Source organism: Aulonocara stuartgranti (genome assembly GCF_965226115.1).
Source record: "Aulonocara stuartgranti genome assembly, chromosome: 4".
NCBI classification, from domain to species: Eukaryota; Metazoa; Chordata; class Actinopteri; order Cichliformes; family Cichlidae; genus Aulonocara; species Aulonocara stuartgranti.
The window spans coordinates 36227730-36242651 of NC_138942.1; the positions used below are offsets into that span (position 1 = coordinate 36227730).

The window sequence follows — 14922 nt, forward strand, 5'->3', positions numbered from 1 at the left end:
AAACGCGCTCTGATCACTCTCTCCCAGCGGAGAGCTCTGCGGAGAATTTGGGCTTCAACATCTACTTCCATCTTCAAGGAAGGGGCACGCCATGTCTGACACTTCCTACAGTCAGGTTTCCGACACAGAGGCGGAGAACGTCAGGGTTAGTTGAAGTAAACCTGCTAGGGGGCAGGTTAGCTTCACGGAGTGTGTCGTCATAGTGACTCACTCAGGATGAATCTAAACTCGCTTTGTGAAACTGAAAACCCAGAGTTTTCGTTAACTCAGGGTATACTTAGTCAGAGTTTGCACTAAACCGGCTTCCTGAAATAGGGCCCAGAACATCAGAAAACAATCCATAATGCAAAAATAAACCAAAACATAATAAACTCAAAATACTGGGTCCAACGGACCCAGAACCGTGACAGTAAGGTTGTATAGTGCAAATGTTGGCATTTGGGGGGGGTTACCCTTATCAGTGCAGAGGCTGCGGCACTTGTAAACAATCATCCAGTTATTACTATTATTATCATAAACTGTTAGATCTGTTACTACTCCTTCAATGAGAGGTCTGGACCTTGACCAGGCGTTACCACTGCAGTTCTTTCATTCTTTTCTTTGTCAACCATTCTACTGTAGGTATGATGGTGTGCTTGAGAAGTAAACAGTGCAGTCAATATATTTGGTACAACTGCGGTAACAGTTTTATTAATAATAGAATTTTTTTTAATGCAAGTAATAAAAACATCCATTAGTTCTAGTAAAAATAGAGCTGGCAGACCTCAGTCTAAGGACAATAAAGATGGTGTCAAACTTTGGAAATCACCAACCATCTTACTCAGACTAATATTGTCGATTTGAACACTGCCACCTCAAGCTTCCCTTTCAACTTCTCGGGGTTGTTATTTATCTTTTCAGATCCTTCCAGCAAATGTCTTCTTCTATTATTAATACTGGCACCTAATTACATCATCTAATTAAATTCTGTAATTACACACAGATCTATTTATGTGTATCAGTATTTCTGTATGAGTGCATGGGTACGTGTATATATAGATGACACTATGCATGAATATACATATATTAGTATAGGTATGTGAGCAAAATTGCATCCACGTTTGCATCTGTGTAGATGAACATATCAGGCTCATCACAGTTGAGATTTCAATTCTATTTTTCTCCCATCCAGGACAAGCTGTTTATAGCTTTTCCTGTTACCCTTGTATGTCCTCGTCTTGTGCTACTGTTGTTAAAAAAAAACAAAAAAAAAAAACAAAGTAAGCTAAATATACTATGGGAGCAGTAATTAGGCCTTGGTTACAATATAAAGTGTAACCAAAATCAATTACGTAGTATTATTATAACCATAAAACTATCACATTTTCTGTGGTCGGCAATTATCAGAAGCCCAATTCCACACACCTGCAAGTCTGTGATTCCTGAGAAAGTGCTTGGACATTAGTCCAGCTCCAACTTATGTTCAAAAAAAACGTGTAGAATCCTTTAACACACTCACTTTACTGCAGCAAGTGTGAAAGCATTTAGGTTGGACAAAACCCAGAGTATAGCTACCAACGGTACATTTACTACACTTCACACATCTGTCTAGAATGTGCCTCCATTGTTGAACAAGAGGAAGTGGCCTACTGTGCATGTACAATTTTATTTACATTGCAAACATCTCATGTGTCCAAAGACAGCAAAGTCATGTCCAAAATCATATGAAGCTGAACAGACTTCAGATCGGAACGAAATGAAAGGAACTTGTGTGGGTCAGTCTTTCTCTGCAATCACCTGCAGTGAAGTGACAATGAAATTAAAGAATTTGGAGCTTTTTGTCACTGCTGTTTATTGCACTGCATGTTTTAATGCAGTTAGTACTAAACTGAAATTAGAGACCACACAAATCCACTGTTGGCTTAATACAATTTTATAAAGAACAAAGCTAATTTCACAAAGTATCTCAGAGATTTCGTTTTTGACAAATCATTGTAATAAAAGACATGAACAGATCCACAGGAAACAATTTAAAAGTATCCATAACTCATTGAGCACACTGTCAAAGGCTGACGAGGTGCATGCAAGCTACCTGGATTTCATCCTAATCATTTCAAATTTTACTTTTTAAACAAATGGAGACCATAAGTACAAATGCTATAGAGTAAAGCAACATTTCTCAGAGTGTCTCAGGTGTCGCCCAGTAACCTACACAGAAGTGTTCACTGTGGCTCCAGCACTTATTCAACAGAATAAGTAACAAGGTATTAGTCTTCAGGCTGAAGGTCAAACAGATGTTTAAAAAATTTTTTTTGCTGTCCTTCTGCAATCCACTCTCTTCATCCACTCACTGCATTAAGCCCGTTGTCTTCTCCTGGGTCAAATCACTGAAATGGAACAAATTTGATCAGCCTTTGTAAACATTTCATCTCAAAAAGAAAATCTCAGGTTTTCTGTTCCTGAGACTTGTGTGTGCGCAGCTTTGATTAATGTGTAATCAGAATGAGTGACCATTTACCTGATCATCCTCGCCACCTCCTTCTTCATCATAGTAATAGACGTTGTCTCTGACACCATCATCCAGCAGGAGTGGCTCCTTTTTCTCCCTTTTCCTCTGTTTTGTAACCAGCAGCACTAGCAGCAACAGCTCTGAACACCGAGCACAACGTTTAGCACACAGTAACCAACCAAATCCTACTTAGCCGGGAAAGGAAAGAGATGCACCGTCCTGAGACTACAGATGTGTGACTCACCGAGCAGCAGGATGGCTCCAAGTATTCCAAGGATAAGGGGCAGGTTGCTGGGAGCTGCACCATAGCGTCCTGGACCTACCATTATCATAGGCACCAATGGTTGCAGTGTATCTGTAGTTTGTGACGAAGATACCCTCTCTGTCCATGGACGTGTACACTTTAATAAGACCTGTGTCCTTGTCCACGTTCAGCCAGCCTGCTGGGTCAATCAATATTTTGTACCTGTACAAGACAGTCACAGAACGATAGTAATACTATCCAGGCAGAATGATTAGAATTAGCATGTTTCACAATGTGATACAGTGGAACCCCGACTTACGAAATCAATTCGTTCCCGAGGGTCTTTCGAAAGTCGAAAATTTTCGTAAGTCGATGCACCCATCGCGCGTTTTGACTGAGGCGATGCTGAACGATAGGCTATAGGCTAATTGCTAACCAGAGCAACAATACGTCGTTCAAGTGGAACAGCGAAGCGCAAGTATGGAAGCCAAGGGGTTGTCACATGAATCGGAAGGCATTGTGTGTGGGCTCAGCCAATCAGAGCCAGTGGATTTCGTTACTCAGGCATTTTGCCATAACATGGGCAAAAATATTGCCGTTCAGTGCCTTCGTAACTTGAATTTTTCCGTGAAACGGGGTATTCGTAAGTCGGGGGTTCCACTGTATTTGATTTTGAACATCCTCCGCTTTCTCCTCAGGCTAAATACATGGTGCAAGAATTAAACACATTAACTGTTACAGGGTTCTCACATCATTTAAAAATACTGGTGGCCAATAGTACCATCCATCAGCCTCCTAGTAGATGCAGCTATGGTAGGAATTTGAATGTCTTAAGTTGCCTCATTCTTGGGTTATCAGATTCACAAACTTTGGTGTCCACAGCGCCTGTCCAGCAGGGTGGTGACAATACCCAATGAGCCTTTTACAACTAAGGAGTTAAAAAAATGCTTTAAGACCTTAATGATACAAATTAACTAATTAACTGTATTTGGGTCTTTTATAAGCCTAATATTCTATTATGGTATACAGCTATTCAGTGTTTTATCGCTATAGACAGTATTCTGTAATTATATCTGCCACACATGAGGACAGTGAATCAATTTTGACCATCAAACAGAACAAGGAATCTAAAACATTTATCTATAAGGAAATTTAATATTTGCAGCACTTATGAGGTCAATGATACATTTTCTTTAGCAGTAGAAAGTCTCTCCCCCACCCCCCGACTTACGAGACTGTCTGCTTGCGTGCAGTGTCTGGGTCTGAAGCAGTGTACTGCACCACGGCTTCATCCACAGCAAGGTCCTCTGGTTTTACCACAAGAATCTCCTTTGGATCAAATATTGGAGCTTCATTCACATCTCTCACATTCACCACCACTGTGGCGGTAGAAGTGACCACAGAAACACCAGGAGCAAAAGGAATCTCATTCTCCACTGAAACCAACAGAGTGTGCTTGCTGGCCCTCTCGAAGTCCAGCTCCTGGTTGGAAGGAAGGGAGGAGGAAGGAAAACAAAACAAAAAAAAAAAAAAAAAAAAAAAAAAAAAACCCACACACAACATGAGGGTGTTGGCACAGATTTTTGTGAGGATACAAGAAATCACAAAAATGCTGCCATCAAATGACACAAACATTCATAGATGATAAATATCTCCCAATATTATGAATGAATTCCTGATTTTCTTCCTACCTTTGCAGTAGAAAGGATTCCTTCCTGTTTGTTAGTTCCCGTTTTTACTGTGAAAAGTCCATCAGGATCACCACTGACGATCTTGAACTTGGCGTTCCAGGCTGGAGTTTGTGGTTCATCCTCATCTGTTACCATCATCCTAACCACCACAACATCCTTTTTGTTTTCATCAACTGTTGCAGTATACTGTGAGAAAATAAAGGATGGGTCAGAAATCATGGCAGTGAAAACAGATCTAAAGACTCCTAACTAGGAATGGAGAATAATGGCCTCAGTTTGTAGTCTGTGTCATTATATTAGGTTCATTACTTAATGCAAGTCTACAACTGTGGAGTCCATAAATTTAATTTGCTATGCATGTGGTAAAATATTGTTTTTAACTGCATTTGTACATTTCCCATGTGCTGTCAGAGCCTGGGTTTTTGCTGTGTCACAGTATGTGTGAGTGCAACATTAATAATGCAGTTAGATACAGGATGAATGTTCTGCTTTAACCATGTGAAAAAGCAGCAGTTAAACAGGAAGTTTCCAGTTACTTTGTACTTACAGATTTCTGAGTGAAGACTGGAGCGTTGTCATTGCTGTCCGTCACCGTGAGAATGACTTTGGTTTGTCCACTTAACCCTTCTCCCGCCAGATCTGCTGCTTGTACTGTCAGAGTGTACTGTGGATATTTCTGGTAAGATACAGACATCAGCTCATCAACAGGAAGGAAGAAACAATGACATCGGTTTTACAGACTGTAACACAGCCTTCAGACGGACTAAAGCTCTTCATCTATGAAGGCCAATTCTGCTGAGAAGCTGAAGCTAAACTCATTTAATATTTCGCTTATGACAAACATGATGCTGTTGAGAGCCTTGGTCAAACTGTTAGAATAAAGTATTTCTTGACCATTTGGCACGAGGCTGTTTGTTGTTGCTCTGTGACTTCTTTGTGTTTCAAAGAAGTTCATGATGCTGCACCAGAAACAGCTCTGATCTCCTGTAGTCTGCATGGAAGACACAGACTAGTCTGACAAACTATTCGCCAAGTATAAATAGTTTGTCCAGAGGTATGACACAAACCAGAAATGTAGACAGAAACTAACTATACTTCAGAGACTGTGTCTAGTTTTACTGTCAAAAAAAACTAAAAAAAAACAAACAAAAAAAAACCCCACCATGTTTTTTTGCAGCACCCTCTTTGTGATTGATTTCTAGCAGTGACAGGCAGACTGCTGATCCGGATTCATTATAAAATGTTTTTTTCAGCCCTTCGGTGTAAAAGGACACTTGTGTTTTAAATGTGTTTAACAGGTCTTACCTCTCTGTCTAATCCGCTACCAGTGACTCTGATGCTTCCAGTAACTGGGTTGATTTCAAACATGTTGTCAGTGGGCAGCGGTGGGTCCTGATTCAGAATACGATAGCGGAGCTCTGAGTTGTCAGTCCCTGGCTCATCGTCATCTTTGGCCTCAACCTTAACCACCTCCGTCCCTGGAGTGGAGGAAATAAAAAAGAAGTTCCTGAAGGTCTTCACACTGCTTCAATTACAAGATTTACTAAATAAAATTGACTTAATGCAAACGTCTGCTAATTTCCTTCCAACCCAAATCCTTCTCTGGTGCTTTAGGTGTCATTCTGATTTTCTTTAAATCTCTGGGCATCTTGAAATTCATTAAATATAGTGGATAAGCCCTTTGTCTCCGGTTCTGTCCATAATTTTTATGGACAGAATTTCTAGGCACAGCCAAGTGGCGGAGGGCTTTCGCTTTGGTGGCCTCAGAATCTCATCTCTGATTTTTGCAGATGTGGTTCTGTTGGCTTCATCGGGTGATGGCCTCCAGCTCGCACTGGAACGGTTCGCAGCCGAGTGTGAAGCAGTGGGAATGAGGATCAGCACCTCCAAATCTGAGGCCATGGTTCTCAGCCGGAAAAGGGTGGAGTGCCCACTCCGGGTCGGGGATGAGTTCCTGCCCCAAGTGGAGGAGTTCAAGTATCTCGGGGTCTTGTTCGCGAGTGATGGGAGAAGGGAGCCGGAGATCGACAGACGGATTGGGGCTGCAGCTGCAGTAATGCGGACGCTGCACCGGTCCGTCGTGGTGAAGAGGGAGCTGAGTGTAAAAGCGAAGCTCTCAATTTATCGGTTGATCTACGTCCCTACCCTCACCTATGGCCACGAGCTGTGGGTAGTGACCGAAAGAACGAGATCGCGGATACAAGCGGCAGAAATGAGCTTCCTCCGAAGGGTGGCTGGCCTCTCCCTTAGAGATAGGGTGAGAAGTTCGGCCATCCGGGAGGGGCTCAGAGTAGAGCAGCTGCTGCTCCACATCGAAAGGAGCCAGCTGAGGTGGTTCGGGCATCTGACAAGGATGCCCCCTGGGCGCCTCCTGGGTGAGGTGTTCCAGGCATGTCCCACCGGGAGGAGGCCCCGGGGCAGACCCAGGACACGCTGGAGAGATTATATCTCTCAGCTGGCCTGGGAACGCCTTGGTGTTCCCCCGGATAAGCTAGAGGAGGTGGCTGGGGAGAGGGAGGTCTGGGCCTCTTTGCTTAGGCTGCTGCCCCCGCGACCCGGCCCCGGATAAAGCGGATGAAGATGGATGGATGGATGGATAGTGGATAAGTATTAGAAACACGAACAAAAGCAAAGAAAACTACCCAAGTCCAGAGGCAATAAGGTTTCTATACATACCGATGGCCGTGGCCTCAGCAACATTTTCTTTGTAGTCTGTCGTAAAATAAGGTTTGTTGTCGTTCTGGTCGATCACATTGACTTTAATCTCCATTGGATCCTCAGCTTGTCCTGCTCCGTCATCCACAGCATGTGCTTCAAACTACACAGACAGAAGATTTTAAGTTTAGATTCGCCCCCACACAGACACACACTTTTCCAATAGAGATTGACAGACCACGTGACTTTCGCGCATTGCATGCCGTGAACTCGTGGCAAAACAATCCAAGTACCTGCATCAAATGCAAGCATTTGCAGCACCGCAAAACGTTCATTCTTCGGTTCCAATAAATTCTTGCTTTTTCTTTGCCCTCCAAAAAGGTATGTACAAAACGAAGGAGAACAACGCCGGTCCGTACAAAGACAGACTTGATGAAAAGTCAAAGAAAAGATAAAAAATCAAACCAGTGAAAGGGTCAGACCCTTACGAGCACACAGAGTGGACAAAAGACGTCAGCGTGCTGCCCAACTTTCACCACGCTCAGATTTATAATTATACGGTTCTTGGAGTGAGCGCATACACTCATGAAGTTTAGTAACTTCAGGTCACTGCAACAAGCCCAGGTACAGTTTACCGACGGATGGGTGCAGGACCTTGAAATGCACCGTGTAGAAAGTAAAGACCATCGTACATATCATAAGTTTACCAGTCTCACAAATCGTCGTCATACATACACATTCGTTAACCGTTTAATAATAGGACCTTTGAGCTAAACTGTAATTAATTAGTAGTGGAAATAATCTCTGGTAGCATCACAGAAATGTAGCAGTGACAATAATATTGTATGCTGTAATCGCACTGGACAATTAGTGATACAAAACAACTGTTTTACCCTGTGAATAAAAGTATATGTTTTTGTCAATGTACCATAATAACAGAAGCGAAACACAATATTGTGTCAGGACAATTCACTATTTATGCACAATAAACAAAGGAGCATAGCGCGACAATTTCTGTTCAGCGCCAGACTTGCTTGTAACCTATATCACCAATTATGTTAAGAAAAATGACGCATTAACTACAACAGCAGACTGACCTTTGTGTAAATGCTTGGAGCAGACTAACCTGTGAGCTGGAGTGTTCTGGGACGTTATATTTGCTCTTTGAATGGCTGCAATCCAGGCCATCCGTCGCCTCTTTGTTACTTCGGAAACATGGCTCGAACAATTTCTCTTCAACGACGTAATCCGATAACAACCGATCTCTTTACCCGTCGGCTTCCCGTGGCTGTCATGCGACCGGCTATTGCAGTTAATAATACAACAGCTTCTTGACATTTTTGTGTTTCTTTTTATCGCTGTGTAACTGATTTCAATTGAAAGCCTGCGTGCACTAGTACCTCTTGCCATGAGTTCCCAGAATTCTTTGCGGTTTTACCCCTGAGTGACATCACATTTTCAATCTCTATGGGGATCAAAATGCAATAATCAAGTACACACATGGAAAATCATTTGGACAGAGTGAGGATGATTACCAGGTAACGAGCTGTTTCCTCTCTGTCGAGTGGCTGTGTTACATACAGATTGCCCGTCTCTCTGTCCATTGTGAAACGATTAACAGGATGCAGATCAGCTCCAGGACCAGTGATGCTGTAAAAGATCTTCTTTAATTTATCGTCACTAGAGCGGATCTGGAAAAACAAATGAAAAACACAACAGGACTAATTAAGATCACTCTCACCATCTAAAGTAACTGTTAAATAGTAAAGAGGCTGTGCATTAGACTCAAATTCAAGAGATTTCTGGTTATTTTGATATATAGATCAGAAGGACTCCTTGTGATCTCAAATCAAAAAGATTGTTAGATTCTCTAAGCATTTTGGGCACACTATAATTACTCATTGTAAATAATTTGAGTTATTAGCGTAGTGTTATCGTCAACCAATTTACTCCAGTTTTAGTTAATTTTGTGTGTCACTGTTGCCAAGTTCAAAACACTCCAAAAGCGCAGGATTAAGACCCTATAGTATTAGAAAGAAATCACAACAATCAGCTGATCTCCATGAGTAAACACTTGTCACCGTGAGAAAGCAAACCCCCTTTTAACTAGAGAAATGTTCAACAGAACCAGGTTCAAGGACAGGGAGCCATCTGCCACAAATTGTTGGGGAGTGAAAGTTAGGAGTAGTGAGATATGGGACAAATTTTAGCATTTATAAACTGAAATTTAAAAAATAAAAACAATTATACCCAAGAGACAAATAAATCTTTAACTTGGCACTTAAGTATCAACTTTTCTGTCTGCCAACAATATATAGATCTTTACTTGTGCCTTTACACTTCACTTGCGTTACTCTAAAGTTAACTGATAGTCATACTAAGAATTACTTATGACATCTGTTACGAGTTCAAAATATTGGGGATGGAGACAAGAGAAAAACCACAATAACAACACTGGTCCGGTCGGGTTGAGTCAAACGATGATTTTAATGATCACACACGTGGGAGATGGACACTGATGCAGACAGTCTCAGATCTCAAAATGGTGGAGCATTGCTCAAACTTTTATAGCCTCTGGTGCCTCCACCTTATCATAAAAAGCCTAAACATTCACATGCTTTCTCTCACACAGCGCCTAAGCTACGACCTTGGCTCCCCGGTTATCTGCTCCTGCTGAGTTGGGGCAGAAAACTCCAGCATGTTCTGTTCTCTTCTAATCAGACAAATAAGGCGATGACTTTCTGCGAACAGTATTTCTTATAACTCAGCAGTATAATGCATCATAAAACAATATCATTCATTCACAATAAGTCAGCAGTTTAATGTAATGCAAATCAGTTTAATGCAATAGTTATCAGCTTCTTCTAATTCAGGAGAATAATGCAAACTAAAACTACATAATAATTCACAATCTTTAATTAGGGGTCTAACATGGCATAAAATAATATTATAATCTAACACATCCAAGAAAAAAAAAAAAAAAAAGACATGCGGACTGCAGAGGAAACAACAGCGAGATCCTATGCAGAAATAAACATTTAAAATGCAGTTTATTGTCAAATTAATCACAAGGTCATTCAGTTCACCTTACCTGAACTACTTTCAGGGGATACGTTCCTCTCTTATTCTCAGGAACATTGAGTGGAGGAATAAGCCAGGCCCTTTTCCTCCTCCTCAGCCCTCCACCAGACTTGGGAAATTGCAGAACGGGCACTTGTGGCTCAGTGGCATTCTGGAAGAACATACAGACAGCTTTTTTAGCAAAAGCTTGGATAGAACACCACTCAGAACTTAATTAAACTACGAGGAGGAGCACAGACGTTCTCAGAACGAGTTTTAAATTTTTTTCAGACTATGATGGGTCTGTGTCTGTCCAGAGTTAATATCAGTTTCAACATCTTAGCCATGAAGGCCAATGAGGCATTATCATCACCCTACCAAGCAGGACATGTTGATACTCAAGTTTGTGAATCTGATCAATTATATGTAGCCTCACGAGTTAAGATGCCATCTGTTGTATCTACTAAAAGTGTCGGAAACAGGCATTTTGCATGTATCGATTCCAAATGTACTTTTCATTCATGCCCCATTAAACAGTGTCTCTAAACCTACCTCTGTGTTGTTAATAGAGTCCATTTCAGTACTGTGATGCTGAATGTTGAAGTTTGTGTGGGCTCCATGGTGGTGCTTTCCACGGTGATGCTCAGGGTGAACGACACTGACTGGAACTGTTGTTTTGTGACCATGAGAGTCCCAGGAGTGGATGAAGAAGTTCTGGTGTCCTTTATGAAGAACAACCTCTCTGTTTACCTGGAAGGTAAAAATAAATATATAAAAAACAAAACCTTTAGCAGAAATACAACATACGCTACATTCGTTAGACTAAGTCTCCACAAATCTTACTTTAATATCTTCTTTTCTAAACTAACCCCAACTTTGCTGTCAGGTCTGTCAACTCTACTTACCGTTAATGTACCATCTGCCTTTACAGTAAAGTGACTGTCATCAGTGCTGAAAAGAATTACTGTGCGCTCTGTGCAGTCAGTGAAGCCCACTGGGAAAGGATAGAAAAGAGTTAATTATGAATGTGGTACATATAGTGAAAAATCTGGCAAGTTTTTTGTATTCAAAGAAAAGCGACAGACACCACTCCCTCTTCCTTAAGAAAAGCAGCATAAGTGACTGCAAGATGACTAAATGGTTTTTAGCTCTGGATAGTAGCAACACTCAGTCAGGTTATCAACATTATTTACTTTTAACAAAAGTGTCAAAACTGCATTTACACACACACACAGCCAATTTTGTTTTATTTGAAGTACACATTCTCATACAACCATCAATCTCGCTTTGAGGGTTTAAATTGGTAAAAAATATTAATAAAAATTTGGCGTTTAGCTCAGGTTGTCATTTCAAAAAGCAGCAAAATTGCCAGTGCAGAACAGATTTTTTCTGGTTTCCATTAAAGACAACATAACTACACAACACCTCACTTCCCACACCCTTCAGGGGACCATGCTTATGAAAATTACATATTGACAACGTAATGTTAATCCATTCTTCATTTCTTTCATTCACTTTAATACTTAACATTCATTGTTAAATTTCTGCGATGGGTAATTCATTTTTAGGATACAAGAAAGAAGAGGGGGGATAAACAGCCTTGACTTGAACTAAAACAATTCATAGAATTGTCTAAACCTACGCATTCTTAGAAAACAGCCTATTAATATAAAACTATCAAGACATGCAGTCAAAGTAAAGCAGTATTGGAAGAGGAAAAGGTTGTATTAATGCATCTGTAATAACCATAGGCCAAGAAAGCTAAAACAATGTTTATATTTTAGTAGGGTTGGAACCATCAATCATTTCGAACCAGCTATTCTACCCATTATTCACTGCTCCTTATAGAAGTATTGTGGAGTAAGTGTTTGCTTCACTACAGCCTTTTCTCATTAGTGCCTACTCAACTTGATTTTTAGTTTTTTAGGTTGCAGTACTTTTGGCACCTACTCTAGGGCCCTGTTGGCAACTACTCTTAATGACATTTTACTGAATTGTATTGAAAAAGGACAGAAACTGGCATATGATGTCCAGATATAGATTTCTGCAATATTTTCCTAAATAAACAAGGTAAAGCTGTACATACATTTACACAGCGTTTTAATCTGATTATCATAAATTGCTTGTGTCTTAAAAACCCCATCAAAGTGGGTAATTAGTTATTCAGTAGAGACAATTGATAAAGAAACAAATATTCACATTAAAGCAAACATGCATAACCACAGCCCATTTAAAACAAAACAAAAAAACAAAAACTGTTTAAGTCTGTTTATAAGAAGCTTTTAAAAACCTTTCAGTTAACTGAAATCAAAGAAAACAGTTCCTTTTTCAGAGTTTCACTTGAATAGCAAAGCCTGTAAAACAGGTTCGGGGATAGTGCTCTGACCAGCAGGTAAAAGTAACAGAAGCAGAGTGAGAGCAGGCTGAGACATGTTTGGGTTTCAACTAAGAACAATGTGCCCAGCTAATCTGCTGAAGGCCATCTGGGCTGGAGGAGTCCTTTACAACAGCAGAGTTATTCCATGTAGGGCTGCAACTCAGATCTAAACCCTCCGACAGTTTCATACAAACAAATCTGTAATGTGAAATGATACTAGACAATAGAAACAAATACCCAAAAACAATTTCATTTAGATTATGACTAAGAGTAACGCACCATCCAGAAAACATTAACATCCAAATCAAAAACACGTTTAAAAACACCCATGTACGAGCCTACACTGGGTTGCTCTTACCTTTGCCCAGCCTCATGCCCGGCCTCAGATGTTCCCTGGACACTCTGAAAACCAGCAGCTCTGACTCAAATCCAGGCACACATGTTGGCCTGTTAGCTCTCTCTAGTGCTGACACCTAGGAGAGGAGCAACAGTTTCAGTTAGACGTACAATAAGACTTCAGGCTTATAAGAGTTCGAAACTGAATAACTACATGTTTTAAAAAAAAAAATCAAAAACTTGAAATGTTTTCAGCATTGAAAGGTCAGGATTTTAGGTTTTTCCTTAAGCTGAACAACGTGCAGCTTTGAGCTGTTGTTCAGAAAATGCCTTGGCAAAGCATTGCACTGCTTAATATACACAGTTTAAACACTAAATAATAAAGAAATAACTGTCACTTTAAATACTAATGAAAATGTGTCTAACGCTCCGTGTAATTATATGAATGAATTGAAAGTGTGCCTGTAAGCCAAATGACTTTATTTCATTTTAAAATCCCAAAAACGATATTACTTGGATGATAGTCCTTTTTCTCTTTTACATTAATGAATCTTTTTAAAAAAGTGCTTCTCGATATGTGTAAGCGAAACAGACTGGAGTGAACAAAGCTGAAACCACAACTCTGAACTGGAAATTAACCTGCAGACAACGTCATGAGCGGAATCAGGGGGAGGCTCGCTCACAACCTCGAACTCTTCGAGGCGGAAGGGTATGAAAAGAAAAAGAAAGACGGCCTAAACCTCCGCGTGTGTTCTGCGGTTTCGACACTTTTTTAAAATACATATTTTTTTAAATGTTTGTTGCAGATTGCTCTGCGGAGAAAGCTGCTACACACAATAAGGATTTTAGACCCCCACAAGTTCGTTTGGCCCACTAGTCCCAGCAAGTACCATAGCTGATAAAAGCATTTCTTTATTAAAATCGAAGGCTACTTCACGCATAAAGAGGTGCTGAAATTATTCCGCGAAGAAAAGAAAGAAAAGACTGCTTGTGAGATACCCGGTGTTGTCCAGTTCAATCAAATAAGTAACAGGATTAACCGACATTTATTTTTTGCGACTCTAAGCAGAAGGGACAGTGAGAGAATTGAGCACCGATGGCAAAATATTAACCAAAAGAGGAAGTCTCACCTGGAAAACGACGATTAAAGCACCAAAAACCGCGAACAATGCGGTCGCCATTTGTCTAAGTCGTATTTTTAGTATTCCTCTCGAGTACACAGCCAAAAACGAAAAGAATCCTAAATATATTCCTCTTTGAACTCGCTTCTTGGCGTCTTCCTGTTGTCCCCTGAAGGTAGTTTCTGTAACTGAGACTCGACTCTGCAAGGCGCTCTTTCAGGTACTTTCAGCACATGACGTCAGCTTACAGGTGCGCAGGTTCCGTGTTCCTAATAGTAGCAGCGGACAGCGTTATTATAGAATAGAATAGAATAGAATAGAATTCAACTTTATTGTCATTGCACATGCACAGGTACAGGGCAACGAAATGCAGTTTGCATCCATCCAGAAGTGCTTTAGTGATATAGATATATTACAATATATATTAGCAATAGTATAGATATGTAAGTATATTACAGAAATGGGTCTATTATGGTATGTTATAATGTACACGGTATTATCAGCAATGATCTGAGTCTGAGTTCAGTTAGCCACATTCGGGAGCTCTCAGTCTCATTTCCTCTTGATAATCTGTCTCTCACTCCCCATGTCTTTCTCACACATGCACACACACTGACATTCAGACTTTATCCACAGTTGCTTACTAAGAGTCACTAAAAAACACGTGAAGCTGCTGACAGAAAACCATCTTTCATTTGTAAAGCCAACCAACAGTGTTATAAAGTCATTAGTGTGAAACCAGCCTAAAAAAACCACAAATGACTGTCTGAAAACCAGTGGATGTATTCAGCTGAGTGTTGAAAGGAAATCATCGACAGTATCCCCGAACAGAAGCCAAATACAGAATTTGATGATACAAATTTAAGCATTCAGCTTTATTTGCTTCAGTTTTCACTGTCATCTGAATACACAACATCCCATTTGCTAATAAACTGTTGTAAGCGTACCCA

General features: G+C 40.5%; 1 protein-coding gene across 1 annotated transcript; it reads right to left on the reverse strand.

Moving 5' to 3' along the window:
* Positions 1-1896: 1896 nt before the first annotated feature.
* On the reverse strand, positions 1897-14238 carry LOC309704960 (cadherin-1-like). The gene is made up of 14 exons (XM_082530498.1): positions 13982-14238; positions 12874-12988; positions 11044-11132; positions 10691-10888; positions 10170-10310; positions 8614-8769; positions 7100-7241; positions 5729-5901; positions 4971-5099; positions 4424-4609; positions 3964-4214; positions 2733-2954; positions 2498-2628; positions 1897-2366 (listed from the first exon to the last, which is right to left on the reverse strand). Exons 1-13 carry the CDS (start codon positions 14030-14032, stop codon positions 2556-2558), a joined length of 1926 nt encoding a protein of 641 aa, XP_082386624.1. The 5' UTR covers positions 14033-14238; the 3' UTR covers positions 1897-2366; positions 2498-2555.
* Between the last annotated feature and the right edge of the window lie 684 nt (positions 14239-14922).